The sequence below is a fragment of the Gracilinanus agilis genome, chromosome 5 (assembly GCF_016433145.1).
Source record: "Gracilinanus agilis isolate LMUSP501 chromosome 5, AgileGrace, whole genome shotgun sequence".
NCBI classification, from domain to species: Eukaryota; Metazoa; Chordata; class Mammalia; order Didelphimorphia; family Didelphidae; genus Gracilinanus; species Gracilinanus agilis.
The window spans coordinates 291663818-291683344 of NC_058134.1; the positions used below are offsets into that span (position 1 = coordinate 291663818).

General features: G+C 38.9%; 1 protein-coding gene across 1 annotated transcript in view; it reads right to left on the reverse strand.

The window, feature by feature from the left end:
- The window catches only part of DIP2B (disco interacting protein 2 homolog B), a 241974-nt gene that overhangs the window by 135218 nt on the left and 87229 nt on the right, over positions 1 to 19527 (reverse strand). The window contains exon 2 of the mRNA XM_044679259.1: positions 12136 to 12207. Within this exon, the coding sequence (XP_044535194.1) occupies positions 12136 to 12207 (72 nt within the window). The remainder of the gene's footprint in view (positions 1 to 12135; positions 12208 to 19527) is intronic.

Here is a 19527-nt window from a genome sequence, read left to right on the forward strand (position 1 = left end):
AAACAAATAAATAAATAAATGAAGGATTCTGCATTTCTGCTCCCACAGTTCTTTCTCTAGAGGGACTTCTGACAAAGAATGCTATCCACCTTCAAAGAAAGAACTGTTGGAGTCAGAATAAGGATCAAAGCCTACGATTTTTCACTTATTTATTTGGAGTTTGGGTTTGTATTTTTACTCACAAAAATGAATATGGAAATGTTTTGCATGAGAATACATGTATAATCTAGACTGATTTGTCTGCCAGCACTGGGAAGAAGAAGGGAAAGGAATGGAGAGAGATAAGTTTGATCATCTAACTTGGGAAAACTTGTGTGGAAATTTGTTATTACATGTAAGCGGTAAAAAAATTTTTAAATGGTGGTGCACATAAATGCCTTGAAAATTTAGACTGGATCTAAAGAATGGAAAGTAGGATACTCAACCAACTGGAGCCTAATGAGCCAAAATAGGATAATTACAACAGAAGAACAAAATAGAATAGTCAGTGCTGCAGCCATTTGTGAAGAGTGAATCAAACTCTCTTTGTCTATCAATCAGCAGCTTTTAAGTTAATCAATCAAAAACTTAAGTAGCCCTACTTAGTACCTTACCAGTCACTAAGTTTGAGAGTTCACAAGTCAGTTGTGTTATATTCATATCCTGGGAAATGATGGATGCCACCTTGAATGACAGGGAAGGTAGTTGGAAGACATGGAATGTTTCCAGGTGCTATAAGCCAGGGGCAAGCTTCGGTTGGCCTGGCAGTATAAATAACCCTGACAGACACTTGGAAGGAGTCTTGGGTCTTTGGGCTCTTTATGTCTTTAGGTCTCTTGGTCTTTCTAGCTCTTTAGGTCTCTAGGTCTCTGGGTGGTGAAGGGAGGCAGAAAGGTCTATGAAGAAGAGGGTAGGAAGAATCTGAATATTTCCTGAAGACTGTGAGAGCTAGTGCATCACCAACCCATCTGCATCAATAGCAGTCCCTATTCTCTGGCTCGGCTGGGCCAGAGGTGTAGTGAAGAATAAAGCTCCAGTTTCTATTAGATCAATAGCCTCCAGTCCTGATTGTCAACTAGTTATAGATATTAGATTGACAGGGTTTCCAATCCCCATTCCTTGTCCTGTTTATCCTTTCCCTGATTATAGATGAAGAGAGTTTAACAAGTACCTTCCTGATGGTCTTTATATCATGACCCTTGGGGAGGGAGTCAAAGCAGTCAGATGTCAAATGTGATCCAAAGCAAATCAAAAGCCCTATAATAATTTATCCAACCCCAGGTTGGACCTGAAAGGGTTAGCCATCCTTTCAGGGTCCTCCCTGGGCAACTGTTAGAGAAAAGGGAAAATTATAACAACTATCAAGGGTGATCTGGGTTGGTGTTCCTCCAACATCTGCAACTAGGGAGAATACATAGATACTTTCACATCACTATATATCTGTATCTCCCTAGGCCCCTTTTTGTTTATAACACTTGCTAGAGTGGGTGACAACTCCAGAGGCCAATTCCCCATGGTCCCCCTCTCCTCCAGTGCTAAGCAAACTGAAAGACTGCAACTGATTCCCGTAAAGTGGGGGAGTGACAGGAAGTGACGTTGAGAAAACTGCTTTAAAAAGGTCAGCTCAAGGATTCAGTCATTCTCTCTGTGTTGGTGAGCTGGACTGGAGGAGAAGACTTTTTCCCTGGATCCTGTGGCAGCTTGTGGTGGTGAGTGGAGTGATTCCTTCCTTGGTTCTTCTGTGAGGAGTACCTTTCTGCTCATTGGCACTTCAGTGGGACACTCCCTTCAGCATGAATTCTTGGTGAGAGCTTGTGTGCACTGAAGGTTCTTGGTGGATTCTTCAGTATCTCCTGGTTCTTTGGATTTCAGCTTCTTAATTAGGACTTTGGATTCCGGAGTTTTGCTTTTGGATTCGCATTTGTTGTCTGGAGACATTAGGATTAAACTTAGGGTATTTGTAACTAGACAGTACTTTCTGTCTCTTTATCTACATTTTTCCACTTTCACTCTTCCCACCTCTTTATAAATAAAGCTGCTAAAAGTCATTTTGACTTAAGCTGTAATATTTTAAAATCAGCAACCACAATATTACTTTAGAATTCTCATATATAGCATAAAACCTAAATTTAAATTCTTACACATTGGTGGCAATGGGAGACCAAGCTGGAGAATACTACGGTTCTGTTGTCCTGGGCTCTGGAAGTTATCTCTCTCACTCTGATCCTGGTCTTTCCTGGGACCTTGGTAGAGCCTCAGTTTTTCTCATCTATAAAATGAGCTGGAGAAGGAAATGGCAAAACTATTCCAGTATCTCTGCAAGTAAAACCCTAATTTGAGGTCACAACACATTGGACCGAGGCCCAAATGAAATGACTGAACAGCAACATGAATGGCTATGAATCAGCCACACTGGATCTAACAGATCATCCTGGCATGTACCCTATTATGAAAAGAACTGTTCTTTTGCAGCAAAGATTTCAGTCTAAGTGTTGGACTAATGGAAAATGTTAAATGCAATAAAGTCAGTATGGAATGGCAGAAAGAATGTTGTGCTTAGAATAAGACTGCCTGCATTTGACTTCCAGGCTTGGATAGTTATTAACTGCAATTAATTGCATGAAGTTTAGTCTCTTTTTCAGGCAGATATAACTTTTTGTGAGCCAACTGGAGTTTTCTTGCAGAGACATTGTAGTGGTTTGCATTTCCTTTTCCAGCTCTTTTTACAGATAAGGACATTGAGACAAAAAGAGTTAAGTGACTTGCCCACAGTCACAAAGCTAGTAAATGTATGATGTAAGACTAAAATTTATCTTGTATGAAATGGGGACAATATGATTTATATTATCTACCTCAAAGTACTAGAGTAAGGAAAAGTGCTTTATAAGCTTTAAAATGCAATATAAATGTAAGCTACCATTATTATCATTATTACTTAAGAGGGACTTGTAATTTTATTAGCAAGAACAATACTCCAGCTCAGTCTTATCAAAGTCACTCCATGCCTTTTCATACTGAGGTTTTCATCACAGTCTTTAATAAATTTTCTAGAAGGGATCCAAACAATGCCATAGTCTTTTGTCTAGTTCTTTAAATATCTCAAAACAAAGCAGCCTTTTGATTGTCCTACTTTCATTTGTGACACTTCCTTTTAAGGGGCTTTTGCTGGTAAAGTCATTGGCCATATTATAATAATCATGTGTCTTTCAACTGCCCTGGGTTCTCCTACAGTTTGGAATTTCTGAAAAGCCCCATAAATTAAAGCCATATAGAATCGCCATGGGAACTATTATTGTGATTAAAATTCAACAACAAACATTTATTATGCACCTAATATGTAAGGTCTTGAGCTAACTGCTAGGCCTTACAAACATATGACAGTCATTGGGTTTAAAGAATTTCTTTTGGGGGCAACTGGGTAGCTCAATGGATTGAGAGCCAGGCCTAGAGACGGGAGGTCCTAGGTTCAAAGCCGGCCTCAGACACTTCCCAGCTGTGTGACCCTGGGCAAGTCACTTGACCCACATTGCCCACCCATACCACTCTTCCACCTATGAGCCAATACACAGAAGTTAAGGGTTTAAAAAAAATAAAGAATTTCTTTGGTAGCAAAAATAATAACTGAATCATCTTTGAAAATGAAGGTCAACATATATAGAAAAGAACAAAGTGCCAAGGACTAAGTCCTTGAGGGTACTCACAGTGGGAGGAATGCAAAGACAGTAGGGACACAAGGCTCAAGAAATAAGTTTCTTTAAGAATGAGGATATGTAGGTATATTTTATAGGCTGCTTGGAGAGAATGAGTAGATAGGGAGTAAATGAAGATCAAAAAAGTAGAGATGATGGTGAAAACAAGGGCTAATGATGGGAGGAAGATACACACTGAGTTGACTGTGGTAAAGAAAAGTGACATCTCTTCAACTGAGACTGGTGTAACAAACATAATGGGAGGAAGACACCAGAGTGCTGTGAGATGAGGCAGAACAGAGAAAAGGGAAGTCTTGGCAAATGGCCTCAATTTTATCAGTCAAGTGTAAGACAGGATATTCAGCTGACAGGTTGGGGTAAGGGATGTCTTAGGATGTCTGAATAGAGATGAGAAGGTCTGGAACAACTGCCATGGAAAGTAGGCTAGTGAATCAATCAGGTGTAGAATGATTGCCTTGTTGTAGTGAGGGCCCAGCTGAGATTATGCTATATGGAGAGTATTGTTTTCCTCTGGTTCTGTTCAGCAGTATGCTTATAGAAAATAAGGAGGCATATAGTAGGAACAACCCAGGGCTGAAGTCTGACAAGGTTTAATCAGCAACAGGGCAAAGGATGTGAAAGTATATGAGTTAGGGGAAAGGGGTGCGGCACCTACCTAGGAGTCTTACTATGAAACAGACTTAAGAGATGGGAAGTCCTGGGTTCAAATTTGATGGTAGATACTTCCTAGCTGTGTGACCCTAGGCAAATCACTTCATCCCTACTGCCTAGCCTTTACTACTCTTCTGACTTGGAATCAAAACACAGTACTGATATTAAGATGGAAAATTAAGGGTTGTTTTTTTTTTTTAACATAAATTTAAAAAATTTTAAAGTGTTGAGGAAAAGCTTTTTTAAAACCATTCTCTCCTTTTGAAACTTAAGTTGTTAAAAGCAGCTTTTGTTTTCACATAAACTTAACTTAATAAAATATTTGGTTCCCCTGCCCCCCCCCCCAACACACTCTTAATAACAAAGAAAAAAGAGAGGGAAAAAATGTTCAATGCATCATCCAAAGCCTGACAGATCCATGCAGTCCCACATCTGAACAAAGAAGGGAAGGAGTACTTCTTCTCCTATTAGGATTACTAATTCTCCTAATTCTTCTTTGTAGGAAGCTTAGATATTACAATTTCAAAGCATTCCAATTTGTTTATGGTGCTCTCTCCATTTTCACTGTTACTGTTTTCCTGATCCAGTTAGTTTCTCTTTGAATCAGTCCATACAAACAAGCCTTCCCCATGATCCCCTGTTTTCTTTATATTCAGTGTTTCTTACAGTGCTGTAACACTCTCTTACATTCAAGGAGCACAGCTTCTATAACCATTCCCCAATATAAAGCAACCTGCTTTATTTCCAGCTCTTTGCTACTATAAAAGGCCATGTGATAAATATTTTCTTATATATGGGACTTCTTTTCACTCACCTATTTAAGATATGTGCCTATTAATGGGATCCTTAAGCCAATGAGTAGAGGCATTTTATTAGTTTTTTTAGCCCAATGCCAAATTGCTTTCAGGAATCATTGTATTAATATACCGCTCCAACAGTCAACTGATTTCTATCATTTCTATCAATTTGCTGGGTATGATGTGAAAGTTTAAAGTTGTTTTGATGAGCATTTTGCCTTATTAGAAATAAAAGAGAAAACTTTCATATGTTCAACAGTTTGCAATTCCCTTGAGAAATGTTCATATCCTTTGGTCACTTATTCACTATAAAACAGCGTTTAATAAATTTGTTAGTCAAAAGATTTGCTGCAACAATTTTTTCTTATCTGAATACCAGAGAAAAGGTCTTTTCAACACGTGAAATAAAAATGTTTAAGGGAGAAAAGGCTTTAATTAATGGCAATGGCTTGAGGTAAATTGAGAGAAGTCTGTAAATCTCATAAAACTATCCTTGCCTATTTCTCCCTGGAAGATCATAAACTCTAGTATATGAGAAACACTGAAGTGGACTCAAGTAAACTACTTACACAGCACAAAAGGCAGGGAAAAAAAACAATTTATGTGTTTCTGTTCTTTCAACATTTTCTGTTTTCCTATAGATCCACTAGGGGTCACAATTATGCCTAAATTAGGACTAGAAGAAGGATGTAAGTGCTAGATTTAGTCTTCCTCTCTTCCCTAAAAGAAATGTAGCTGTACTATTAAATATAGCTTTCTTTTTCTTATGATTAATATTTTGGATCTTAACAATAGAGAAATAATATAATTTTGGAACTCACTATTGCCTTCTGACAAGGAGCTGTAAAATGAAAAAAAAAGTGAAAAATGAGTTTTAAAACACAAATCACAGATAAAGATTTAGGCTATCATGGGATCACGAGTATAGAGCTAGAAGGTCTATACAGTTCTATGCCCTCATTTTATAGGAGAGGAAATTTGATAGCCAGAAAGATGAAATTATTTGCCCAAATGGTGCATCCTCAGAGACGGTAAAATGAGAGAACAAAATCTGAACTTAGGTACTTTGATTCTTTAGGAAGTAGCTGGGAAAAGATTGAAGGCAAAAGAAGGGGATGGCAGAGGATGCCATGGACAGATAGTGTAAATAAAAGCTACAAACAGGAACCTGGGCAGACTTTGGACACAGTGGAAGACAGAAGGGCCTAGCATGTCCATGGGGTTGTGAAGTGTCAGACAGGAATGAACAATAACTTTGACTCTAAAAGAATAGCAAGGAGGTGAGAGTGATTTGCAGACAGGTCAAAGAAAACAAGAATTGGGAAAAGGCCACTGGAACTAAAGAGATCATTGGTAACTTTGGAGAGAGCAGTACCACTGGAATGATAACAGCAGATTCCTGCAGGAGGTTAAAGGAGTAAAAGGACAAGGAAGTGCAAACATCAATTATAGGCGGCTTTCTCAAGAATTTTTTGTCACAAAGAGTAGAAGAAATACAGGATGACAGTAGGATGGAAGAAGCAAGTGAGAATTTTTGAGGAAGAGAGAGCCATGGGCAGGTCAGTAGGCAAGAGGACATAAACAGTTGGAGGAGACAAAATGGAATGACTGCTTATGCTGGTGAGGAGTTGGACCTCCTCTATGTGACACAGGGGTGAAAAAGGAGAAAGCATTGGGTGGCATCTGAGTGACCTGATGATAATAAAGAGGGTAGAAGAAGGAGCTCTTACTGAATGGCCTCAATTTTTTCTGTAAAATATAAGGTAAGGTCGTACTAGTCAAATGGAAGTGAAAACAGAAATCAGGCCATAGAAGAAAGTGGTTTGTCCTGATCTATGCTGAATAACATTCAAAGGTCCTTCCTTAAGTTTTTTTTTTTTAAACCCTTAACTGCTGTGTATTGGCTCCTTGGTGGAAGAGTAGTTAAGGGTGGGCAATCGGGTGTCAAGTGACTTGCCCAGGGTCACACAGCTGCGAAGTGTCTGAGGTCAAATTTAAACCCAGGACCTCCCTTCTCTAGGCCTGACTCTCAATCCACTGAGCTACCCAGCTGCCCCCTCCTTCCTTAAGTTTTAAATAATACAAGATATACTATGAATAAATCTTGGCATAAAAGCAGAATGGTGGGAAGTGAAGTCAAGATGGAGGAATAGTAGGAAGCAGTGTTGGTGAGTTCTCATTCATAAATTTCTACAAACAGATCTAGAAGATGCCTCACATTGAATCTTTTTGGTTTTTTTTTTTTAATCCTTACTTTCTATTTTAGAAACTATCAGTTGTAAGGGAGAAGAGCAGTATGGGCTAGGCAATGGAGGTTAAATGACTTGCATATAAATGATTTACATGACTAAAAGGCATCTGAGGCCAGATTTGAACCCAGGACCTTCCATCTCCAGGCCTGCCTCTCTATCCAGTTACTCCCACACATCAAATAATGAGAGAGAAAAAATATCTCAATGACTCATTTGTCCAACTCAATTCGGCTTGGCCGAGATAGACAGGGACATCTGAGGATACTGGGAATGAAGTCAGGCCAGAAGAAGCATTGTGATAATGGCTCAGAGTGGTGATGGGGGAGAGAAGGCAGAGAACAGGCTCAAAACACCACCTGGGAAATGGGGGAGTCTGTGATGGTGACAAGAGTAGCAAGGGATGGCCAGCCTAGTGCAATTTCAGATGAAGGAGTAGATATATCTTAGGGATGGGGGCCAACAAGTAGGCTCTTCCCTCCTCCAATTTATCAATAGACTCAGGAGCTATCCTGCTGTCCCTTCCTGATAATATCTAGGGTACTACTTATTGCTAGACACTTGAGTCCCTTCAGACAGGCAACCTGGAGAACATTAGTAAATGATACTTGTATGATGCATTAAATTCTTCCATTGGGAAGAACTCTAGTACACAGGGAGAAGTTCTGCACCAAGGCAAAAGGAGGTCCCAGACTTATATGAGGTATCCCAGTGGGGCAGCAATCAGACTCTGCCCAAGATTGGACCACTGAAAGCTAGCAGGTTTTAGCCTGTTCCTGAGATCCTAGCATAATACAACAGCCAAGAAAGCAGTAACAGAACTAGTCCAGATTTTTCCTCCAAAAATGTGGTAGACCTCAGTCCTAACATCAACTCTAAAGTCAGAAAGAAGGGACTAATTTGCTATTCCAACATGTGAAATATAAACACAGAAGAGAATGACTAAATGTCTCTAAGCAATGTCTCAGAGAAAAATACAGCTTGGGCAGAAAGAGATGAAGCAAGAGTTTAAAAAAAATGTTCTTAATGAAGTGAGAGTACTTGAGGAAAAAACTGGAAAAGAAATGAAGACTACAGAAGAATTAGAAAAGGAATTAACAGGAATTAAGAGGCACAAAACAGTGCCCAAGCAACAAACTCCCTGGAAATCGGAATAGACCAAATGAAAACCAACCAAATCAAAGCCAATGAAGCAACAAGAATTCAAGAGAAGGAGAAGGAGGAAAAAGGAGGAGGAAGGAGGAGGAGGAGCAGAAGAAACAGCAAAGATCAAAATGAAAGAACTTAAGCATCATTGGACTGTCTGAATACCATACCCCAAAAAAGAGACTACACACCCTATTTCAAAAAATCTTAAAACTGCAAAATCTCTTAGAATCAGAGGACAAAGCTGAAACAGAAAGAATCCAATGGTGTCTCCTGAAAGAAAATTTCCCAGGAGCATATAGCCAAAATCCAGAGTTTACTAATCATAGAAAAATATACTACAAGCAGCCAGAAGGAAAGAATTCAACTACTGAGGGGAGACATAATTTATCGGTCACCACCATAAAGGGACAGAGAATTTTGAACATGATATTCCAGAAGGCAAAGGATTTGAGCTTAGAGCCAAGATTAACTTCCAAAGTAGAACTAAGTATAATGCACCCTTAAAGAAAAAGAGGACTTCCAAGCATTCCTGATGAAAAGACCAGAGCTGCAGGGAAACTGAAGTTCAAACACAGAAATCCAGATAAACATGAATGAACAATGACAAAGGACTAAACAAGGATCCAGGGAGATGACATATCATGAAATCATCAGGGGTCACAGAAGGAGTCCAGGACACAAAACTTAGGAGGAGTTATGTTATGTCTTGATGATCTAAAGAAAATAATGGAGAAAGGAAGAGGAATATATTAGGTGGGGTAGGGAGGGGAAAAAGGAAGGTCAGGGAAAATTATCTCATACAATCAGGTTGCACAAGTCAATTTCTATACAAAGGAGGAGACAATATAACATAATATAATAAAGGAGGCTTTAGAACCTCATTCTTACTCTAAAGACTGAGACAGTAAAGAATGCCTGGGGGGTACATAAGTTGAGGAATGGATGATCAAGTTATGGTATATAAATGTGATGGAATGCCATTGTGCCAAACTCAAATGTATCAATTTAATAACCAATCAGGAGTCCAGAGATCTAATAATGAAACATACTATCCACCTCCTAATAAGAGAGGACTCAGAGTGCAAAATAAGACAATCTTTTTTAGACAAGGCCAGTGTAGACATTTGTTTTGATAAACTCTTAAAAATAAGATTCTGAAGACATGGAGATAAACAAAGCTTGTGAAGAAAATGTCTGAAGAGATTGCTATGGCTACAAAGGTAACATATCAAGTAACTCAGATTTGAAAAAAGTATGCACTGATGATGGAAGAATGAGCATATTAAAGAGAATGAACAGAAAAGTTAAAAAAAAAACAACAAATCAAACAAAAACATGGTTCTATAATATAGTGTCAGTAATGCTTAAGCTCAGAAAGAACTGAATTTAAACTGCAAAAATAAGGACAAGAAAAAGAATTTTTAAAAGCTATACTGTAGGGGGCAGCTGGGTAGCTCAGTGGATTGAGAGCCAGGCCTAGAGACAGGAGGTCCTACGTTCAAATCTGGCCTCAGATACTTCCCAGCTGTGTGACCCTGGGCAAGTCACTTGACCCCCATTGCCTAGCCCTTACTACTCTTCTGCCTTGGAGCCAATACACAGAAGGTGAGGGTTAAAAAAAAATTTTTAATCAAAATTTAAAAAAAAAAAAGCTAGACTATGGAAAGGACAATCAAAAAAGGAATAAGACCATTATTCATGTTGAGAAAAGGACAAAGCTACTGAATTTGTATGCTGTTTCTTTATTCTTTGCCCAGGCCAATGATCTTCGGACTGTAAATATGGACAGAATGCATATGGATTTTAGGGACGCAATACCTAAGGTAAGCAAGGAAGTAGTAAAAGCAAGCACCAAGCTGCCCTTGATGAGTTTAAATCACCTTGTCCAGATTAGCAGATACTAGTACTTAGAACTTGTGGATACAATTGCTGAAATGCTGACCTTTCTGGAAAACTTAGCAGAGGATTTGGGAGGAAGTACCACAGACTATGGGAAAGTTAAATGTCTTAATTTGAAACTCAGTTATTTTAATATTAATTTCTCTTAGTAGTAATTTGGAGCATCCTTTCATATAGTAGTTGTGCAGGTAGAAAATTTGCCACACCTAAACTAAATTCCCAGTACAGTCATAAAAACAGTGGATTTGGAGTCAGAAGAACTAAGATAGTTCTGGAATTTAACTATGTGACCTTGGGCAAGACATTTCAAATTTAAGGACTCTAAGCAGGAGAAGACTTAGATGAACTGATGCCAAGTGAAGCAAAACTAGGATCATGATATACCCACTGACTATGACAATATAAATGAAGACAACAACAAAAGAAATGAAATTTAATATTATGGAAATGTAATGACTACCAAAAGGGAGCTCTAAGAAGGCAAGAATAAAAAAGACTATGGGTGTAGAAAATGGCACTCAGTATCACACTTTGAAAAAAACAAATCATGTTCCCTTTTTGTTACAAGGGATGAAATCTCTGAGAGGAAGGAATATAACAGAAAATGTAGATAAGGTTAAAAATATTAAAGATTATTTTGTAAAAAGTGGAAGAGGTTGCCCCAGGAGGAACCTTTACTAGAGGAAAGGTAAAGCTAGATAACATTTATTGGTTATGTTTGAAAGAGCATTCTGATATTCTTATTTTGATAACTAAATATGCTCTGATTAGAGAGCCCAAATTTGATCCAAGATCTCCAGGATTCTTTCTACTATCATTAGACAAACTGACTAAGCATCAATAGACAGCACTGAATTATTATTATTAATTATTAATTATTATATCACATCACATAGCATTTGTCTCTATTTCTCTTCAGAGAGTTAATGATATTAAAAGAAGCTTTGGGTCAGGTATTTGTTCTAACCTTATAAAAGGGAGAGGCTCATTACAAAAGGAAAAAAAAATCATAAAAATTCATTTTTACTTCAGCGGATATCTTGGTTTTAGGAAAGACCTAAATGTAGAAAGAGCACCCTGGAGGAAATGGGCTGACTGTTCTCTCCATGTCTTCTGAGGACAGATAAAGGTTTTAATTACCAAAAAAAAAAAAAAAAAGTAGTTAAAAGAAAGAAACTCCTCATGGCATGTTTAATTACCACTGAAAAAGACTTATTAAGGAAAATCCCAGACTATCTCTTGCCATATAATTTTAAGAATATATTTGGGACTAGTCTCATTTGAAGGCAACAAAGTTGAATCGTAAGCTCCCTAAAGGCAGTTTAAGTCTCACAGCCTACTAGTTGTAAGGCCCTGGGTAAAGTCACTCAACTCCTTTTGAGCTCTAAGCAAGCTCTCAGATATGGTGAAATGCCACTTATGGATGAAGCCCCAAGGTTTAGCATCTTCCACACAGTCAGTGCTTAATAAGTAAATGTCTGCTGAGCTGAACTGAATGGTTGCATACTTTTATAAAAGGTTTTCTTACACATTAACAGATATGTGCATGTGTGCCTAAGTCTCAAAATTGTCTATGCTCAGTGTGACTCCATAAATGTTTGGTGGGTTGCAAATGAGAGGCAGAACAAATTAAGAAAAAGAATTTCTCTTATTTAGCATTAAAATAACTTTAAAAGTATTTTTCACTAAGGTAATGCCTACCTTGTATCTGTGGGATATAAGGAGACAGAAGTTTTGATCTCTTCTTCTCATATCCTTTTTGGGTAATATCTCCTAAAATAGCAAGAAAACAGAAATGAGTTATAAATTCTTCTTCAGCCACTTTCTGCTACTTAAAAAAATCTCGATTACAAAACACCTGAAAGTCATCCCAGCATCTAAGCAATCTTAGCACACAGAGAAGAGAAGAAATCATGACATTCTACCAAGGGATTTTGTTATGAATGATTTCCCACAGATTTAGGTCTGCCTAATGATAAGGAATAGCAGTACTTTTCCTAAAGCCAAATTTGCTACAATACAAATATGCTACAGACTCCAACAATAGAGACTCTGTCTCTGTTTCACATGCTGAGTCATTCTTCTGTGAATTGCTATTTTAAAAAGATAACACACATATAACAGAAACTAATTTTCTACTGAGTATTCACTAGGATATTTTACTCTACCGGAAGAAAGATATACCCAAGTTTCCTAAAACTCAGTGCCTGCTCTTCAATTAGCTTACATATGCAGACAACTGACATTTATGATGTGCAGCTGGAGGGATAGTCCACACAGCAAGGCCATCAGTGCCTCTCTCAAATGGACAATGAAAATGGCAATAACTGAGCACAGAACTTAATAAGAGGCAGCAGAGAACACTTAAGATCAAAGTGGATGGCATCTGTTGCATTTCAATGGCTATAAGTTTCTCCCTAAAACAAATGTAGAGAATAAAAGAATAACTTCCAAAGGGCAACAGATTCTAGGACAAAAAGCTGGCCTAAAAGACACCTTGAAGTTCTTCCCCTCCCTTCATGGTCCTTATCATTTCATTCTTTTCAATGTACTCCTTCACCAGATACTCTGAAACTAGAAGGCATTAGCTATGATTTAAATGGACTCATGTATATGTAAATGGACTCCCTCTCTTCTCATTTATTGCATCCAAACAAATCTACCACACTCCTCCCAAGTTATTTCCTAGCTCAACAACTACTATTTGCCTGCCAAATGAAGTCGAAACTCCTGTGCCTGGAATTTAAGGCCTTCCACAAAATCTCCACTGAGTTGTTCCCAAAATTTCCCTACAAATTCTCAGGTGTAGCTTCTAAACTTTTTCCACATGTGAGACGTTTCTCTTAGGATGTGTCCCCTTACTTTCTCCATGCAAACTTGGGTTGACCTGTAGTCTCTGGTTTATATCTTCAGAATATCTGTACCTGAATTTTTCACATCAAAGTATAACCAAGCAAATAAATAGTTTTTTTTCCCTCCAAAATTGCCCCTCTCTTTTTTACTTTACTCTTTTTTTTGGTCAAGAACATTGCCAGTTCTCAGTCTTTTATATGTTCAAGATCTTGGTAAACTTCCCTCTTCTTCACCTCACAGTAAATCAGGTTTCTAAACAGTGTCATCCTTAACTCTTCACTTACCTCATACACCCAATCCGTGGCCCAATTCTGTCCTATCTGCCTTTCCAGCGCCTTTTGCTTACACCTTCTCTTCACTGTCTCAGTTCAGGGCTTCCTCACCTTCTGCCTGCTATACTACTCTAGCCTACCTGATAAACCTGCCTCAGTCTCTGCACTCAAATTCAACCTCCAAGGAGTCACCAAAATGATTTTCCCAAAACCTACATCTAACCATGTCACTTCCCTCTTCCATACAGAAATTCAACTCTAGTATAAAAAATAAAGTGCTTTGTTTAGCAAGATGACTTGGCCTTTTCCTACCTCTCCAATCTTCTTACACTTGGCTCTCCCTGACATTTACCATGTAATCTAGCCATACTGTTCATCACACATGACATTCCATCTTCCACCTTGAAGCCTGGGCACTGGCTAGTCCATTTGATTATGAGCTCCTTGAGGCCAGGGGCTGTTTCTCACTTAGTATTTAATAAATGTTTACTTGACATCCCCAAGCCTAGAATGGTCTTCCTCATCTGTGCACCTTAGAATCCTTCATTTTGTTCATTTGAACTCAGTTCTTCCTGACACCCAGTCCAGTGATCCTATCCACTTGGTCACCTCACTGCTTCTCTCGGGTATATCTTTCTTTTAGTAGAGTAAAATATCCCAGTGAATACTCAGTAGAAAATTAGTTTCTGTTATATGTGTGTTATCTTTTTAAAATAGCAACCTATGCTTGAGGAAAGAAGCAGAAGCAGAAGAGTTAGTCTAGACTGAGAGCTCCCTACTCTGACTTACCTAAATGAGCATATGTTGCTTAAGGAGCCACCGTAGGTGCTGGGGGATTGGAGAGTAGTAAGGTGCAGAGGCAGTCCAAAAGAAAGCCTCATAAAACCTCCTTTCTGCCAGAGGCCCTTTTTCCTGGTCTCCTGCCACCCCCAACCCCTTGTTATCTAGTCTATATATTTCTTGCTTTTATCTATTTATATACATTTTGTCTTAGAATGTATGTTTCTTGAGGGCAGGAGCTCTTTTACCTAGATTTGTTTTCGAAGTCTTAGCATACAGTCAGGCACGTTACTTAAGCACTTAGTAAATACTTGTTGACTGAATAATTTTTTCTCAGTAGTTCCCAGAATTTGAAGGAAATGCAGGTTCAATCAGAAGAGGGTCTCTATTCTGCTATGGCTACAACAGAACATTCAAACACTACACTAATGGATTTCCACTTTGGAATCAGTTTATAGGCAGCTAGTATAAAGTGCTAGACTGGACTTGGGAAGATCTGAATTCAAATCCTGCCTCACACACTTTCAAAGCAGATGACCCTGTGAAAATTATTTAACCTCTCTCAGGGTCATTCCCTTATCTGTAAAATGGGATGGTAATAATAGCCCCCTACAACACTATTGGGAGGATCAAATAAGATAAAAGCTACAAAACAGGATAAAGCACTACATAGATGGTAGTTATTGTTGTTATTATTATTATTTTATTACAACAACAATGCAATCCCTTGCATATGCCCAATGCAAGCCAGAAAGAAGAGTTCACTCAATAGACCTTAAAAAGAATGGCTCAATCCTCCGGTGGCCTCTCCTCATGTCTACTGATCATATAGGGACTCCTGAAGCTTTTTAGTGGGAATTTTGTGTGCAAGTATGGAGAGCCACCTTATTGTTCCCCAATACCTACAGTGGCTGCTTATGTAGAGTGGTTGCAGCATGTGCTTATTATCTAGGTGAGCCAGAGAAGGGATCTCAAGGTCATGATGGCCTTATTTGCTTTGTGTTTCTTTCCTTGAGCACAAGTGACCATACATAAAAGCAGTTAGGTGGCAAAGTAGGTATGTTGTAGACGAGCAAAGGTAGGCTGTTGCCAAAGAACTGCAGCTCAGACCTCTTCATATGAAGGCAGGAAAGTGTTTATTCAAGGATGTTACAGACAGGGTGGCCAGGACATGGAAATAGCCAAGGGTAGTGGAATGGCCACTACAGACTTTCAGGTTTCTAGATTTATTAAAGGTCTGGGGGACTGATTCCTCCCCTCCTTGGGAACTGTTGTGAGGAAGTTTACTTCATTATTATTTAGGTTTTCCCCATAAGAGAACTCTCTGCCTCTCAGATTATTTCTTCCCAAGGGCATTCCAGGCCAGAAAATGGGCAGAAGGGAGGCATGTACCTTTCTAGGTAGAAGTGTGTTTTAAGGGTTTAGTGGCCTGAGGTGAATTTCAGGGCACAAAGAAGAGGAAGGGGACATGCATAGGGTTTGGGGTATTTCCTCTCATTATAAAGATTCTCCCTGTTATAAAGAAATAAGCAAAATGTTGATAATATGAGGAATAACAGGGATGAAGGGTGATGGTTGAGTTAAGGGAATGAATAGGCAATCTTGGTATAGGGAGGAGTAAAGGGGTTAGGTGAGTAATGAAGGGATGAATGGGTTGTATATAGGAAGGTAAGGGAATGAATGGGAGTATAGGAGGGGCTGCTCAAACAGGCTATTCACTGAGGCTAGAGACAGAGGATACTGGGAAGAAATAGGCTGGGTTCTTCAGGCAGGGAAGGTATCTCTATGATACAAGAGAAATTGGGTCAGCCAGAGATGTTTAGATCTGGCTGTAGAATTTCTCTTGTTAATTTCTAAAGTCCCTTGAGGGAGGAGTCGAGAGGCTCCTCCCTGCTGGTGAAACTGAATGTCTGCAGGAAGTCTTGGCTGGGTACTTCCTGCCCAAGATGGATGCCTAGGTTTCCCTCAAGAAATAAAAAGGAAAGTAATTTCTTCCCACTTCACCCTTTGCCTTAATATTCAATACAATGATTCACCAGAGGCTTTTGTATGGGTAACAAAGGGGATTTATTGATGGCAGGGATAAGTTGAGGGAGAGAGGATTTGAGGATTTGAGGGTTTTGTAACTGCTGCTAGAGAGAAAACTGGTGCTGGGGGAAGGGTCACAGAGAAGAGGGTCAGACTGAGAGAGTCCAGCTCTCCCAGTCAGGAAGGATTCACTGCCCCGAAGTAAAGTATTTATCAGATCACTAAATAAGGGGGTGTCTTGATTTAGGATGTCCTACTTGCCTACAGAAGCTAAACCCACAATGTCCAACCACCAAAACCACCCTTCCTCCCAGGGCCCAATGGAGAAATTCAGGGAAACAGGAGGGATGTAAATGGAGAGATCAGGGAGAGGTCCAGAGAAATCAGGCTAGGTCCAAATCCCCCAAAGACAATCAACTCCTGGCCAATGCAGGCCAATGCAGAAGCCAAAAGGCAAAAGCCCTTCAGTTGGAGCTTCAGGACTATTTATAGAATCAGGCTCCAACTGTCTTTCTGTGAACATTCTAAAACTTCTAACTGCCAGGGCTGTTACAGTTGAATTTGCAAAAGCAAAAAGCTTCTGCTGCAACCCTGCATTACATCCCTTAATTGCAAAGATCCCTAGTGCACATGTGTGATGTTCCCTCTGTTGTGCTGTTTAACATCACCTGTCAGGTACCCTCCCCTATAAGCTTGCAAGCTCTTATCAGCTGTGAAGAAGGCAGAGAGAAAGCACAGTGACATATCATGAGTAGAAGGCATAGGATTGGTATCTACATACTAATCTACAATATTTGCTAACTGGTAAAAACCTAGGATCTCATGTCTCACTCACCCCTATCAGGTAAGATCATAGGATCTTGCCTCAGACTATATCATCCTGGGTAAATCATTTAAAAGTGCCTCCTTAACAGAGGGTTAGGAGAGGCAAATGAGATGGTATGCAGTACTTTGCAAAACTTTCATGGTTATTTATTTGTTTTAGTCATGTCTGACACTCTGTGATCCCATTCTGAGTTTTATTAGCAAAGATACTAGTGGTTTGCCATTTCCTTCTCCAGTTCAATTTACAGATGAGGAAATTAAAGCAAACAGGGTTAAATGACTTGTCCAGAATCACACAGCTATTAATAAACCTTAGTTGCAAACCTTTCAGCACTGTATAAATGCTATATTATTATTGTTATTATTGTCAATAATGATGATGATGATGATAACAGGCAGTAATCTAATATAGATGTATCCAGCCTGGGAGACAATCTTGTGAGTTGAAGAGGTCTGGAGTTCTTTAGATCCCTTAGTTGGTGCGGGCTACACTGTTTCTTTGCAATTTATATAACACTTCTACAACCACTGACAGAAGAGCCTAAGCCCTGACTGGGCTTGCCAATTGACAAGGCTTCTGAGGGGCCTGTGTCCATTGTGAGGGGACAAGGTAAAGGTGCATATTTTAAGTAACAATCTCAAAGGAAATAGAGGGAGTCCTTGGCTATGAAATCAAGTTTTCAGCCTCTGTCAATGCACATGTTTTTTGAGGATTTTGTTTTTTGAGGATTTCAAGAAGTACCTTTCTACTATATCTGTTAGACTCTAGACATGCAATAAATCTAAACTTGAAGTGATTTCCCCCAGGGCTCGAGGGTGATGAAATAAATAACCCAAGTATGAAAAAGAGTCTAACCTTACTTTTGGGAAGGTAGTCCCTTTTTTTATCTGCCCCCCGCCCCCGAAAAATGGTGAGCCCAGTCTATATGATCTCAGAGATAGGAGGCCAAGAAGAAAAGGATGAATGCCCACTTTCCCTGAATCCAGTGATCCAGTCGTTACACAAACTATAACTAAATTAGGACAGCAGCCAACCAGCTCTAAGGATATATTCTGCTACCCATCTTGTTTGCTTCTTCTCTGTGTCATCAAACAAAATGAAATACCTCACTTCCTCTAAACAATGAAAAAAACAGACAGGGTTTGAGTAGACAAATTTCAGCCTTCAAGCTCTAGAAAACACATCTCTGCTATAGAAAGAGGGGAATTAAAAGTTCTTATGAACACTCTTTCTGATGTAACTGGAGAAGAAAGGAAAGGAAGGCTACTTATTTGTAAAGAGATCTTTTGCCTGAAGCACCAGACTTTTAAAAATGAATTCTCCCCCTTACAAAGGCATGAAATAATCAATTTAAAATCAAAAGATTAAAAGGTAATGATTCACTGAAATCTGTGTTGGTTTCATTTTAATAATACAAGAGGTCCTTAGATCAAATCTGGCCTCAGACACTTTCTAGCTGTGTGACTCTGGGCAAGTCACTTAAACTCCAATGCCTAGCCATTACCCCTTTTCTGCCTTGGAACCATACATAAGTATTGATGCTAACATGGAAGGTTTAAAGGTAAAGGTTTAAAAAAAAAAAAAAAGATTACATATGGAGCAGCTAGGTGGCTCAGTGGAGACAGAAGATAAGGGTTTTTAAAAAATAACAATATATCAAACTTTGGCTACAGAGAATTCCTCTAAAAATTAAGAGGGCCAAATAAAGTCTCTGCCACAGACATGTTGCCATTGATAAAAATTAGATGGAAGTACATGAAAGAGTGAAGTGATAATACAAGCCAAAGTTCCAAAGAGTAAAAGTTCAGTGAAGGTTGAGGTCAATGAAAGCTAAGTTAGCTAAGTCAGGAGACAAGATCTGGCTGATTGATTCACTAAAATAAGAGCAGGGAAAAGAATTTTTTTTTTGATGATTCAAGGCTAGGAGTTAAAAAAGAACAAACAAAAAACAAGCCCAACATATTTCCAGAAGTGAAGAATATAACTTAGTATGTCTCTCTGACTAAAAAGTCAATCTCTATCAACAAGAGCAGAGTTTTATTTCTTCTCTTTGGGAAATTAGGAAAGTCTCAGGAGAGAGAGAAAGGCAACAAAGAGGTTTGAAGATGCAAGCTTTTATGTGGGTCCAGGGTACAAAGTGTCTCTTATGGAAGGGAGTGAAACAGAAGGACTTGTGCAGAGGGTGAATGATCCATGAATGGGCCTGACATATGTCACAAGATAATATATACTGTCTGTTTTTGCCTGAGATATTTCAGCAAAAATAAGAGAATATCCATGTGTCCATTAAAGTAAAATGTTACCTAACACAGTGTGAGCATGTATTTATGTAGG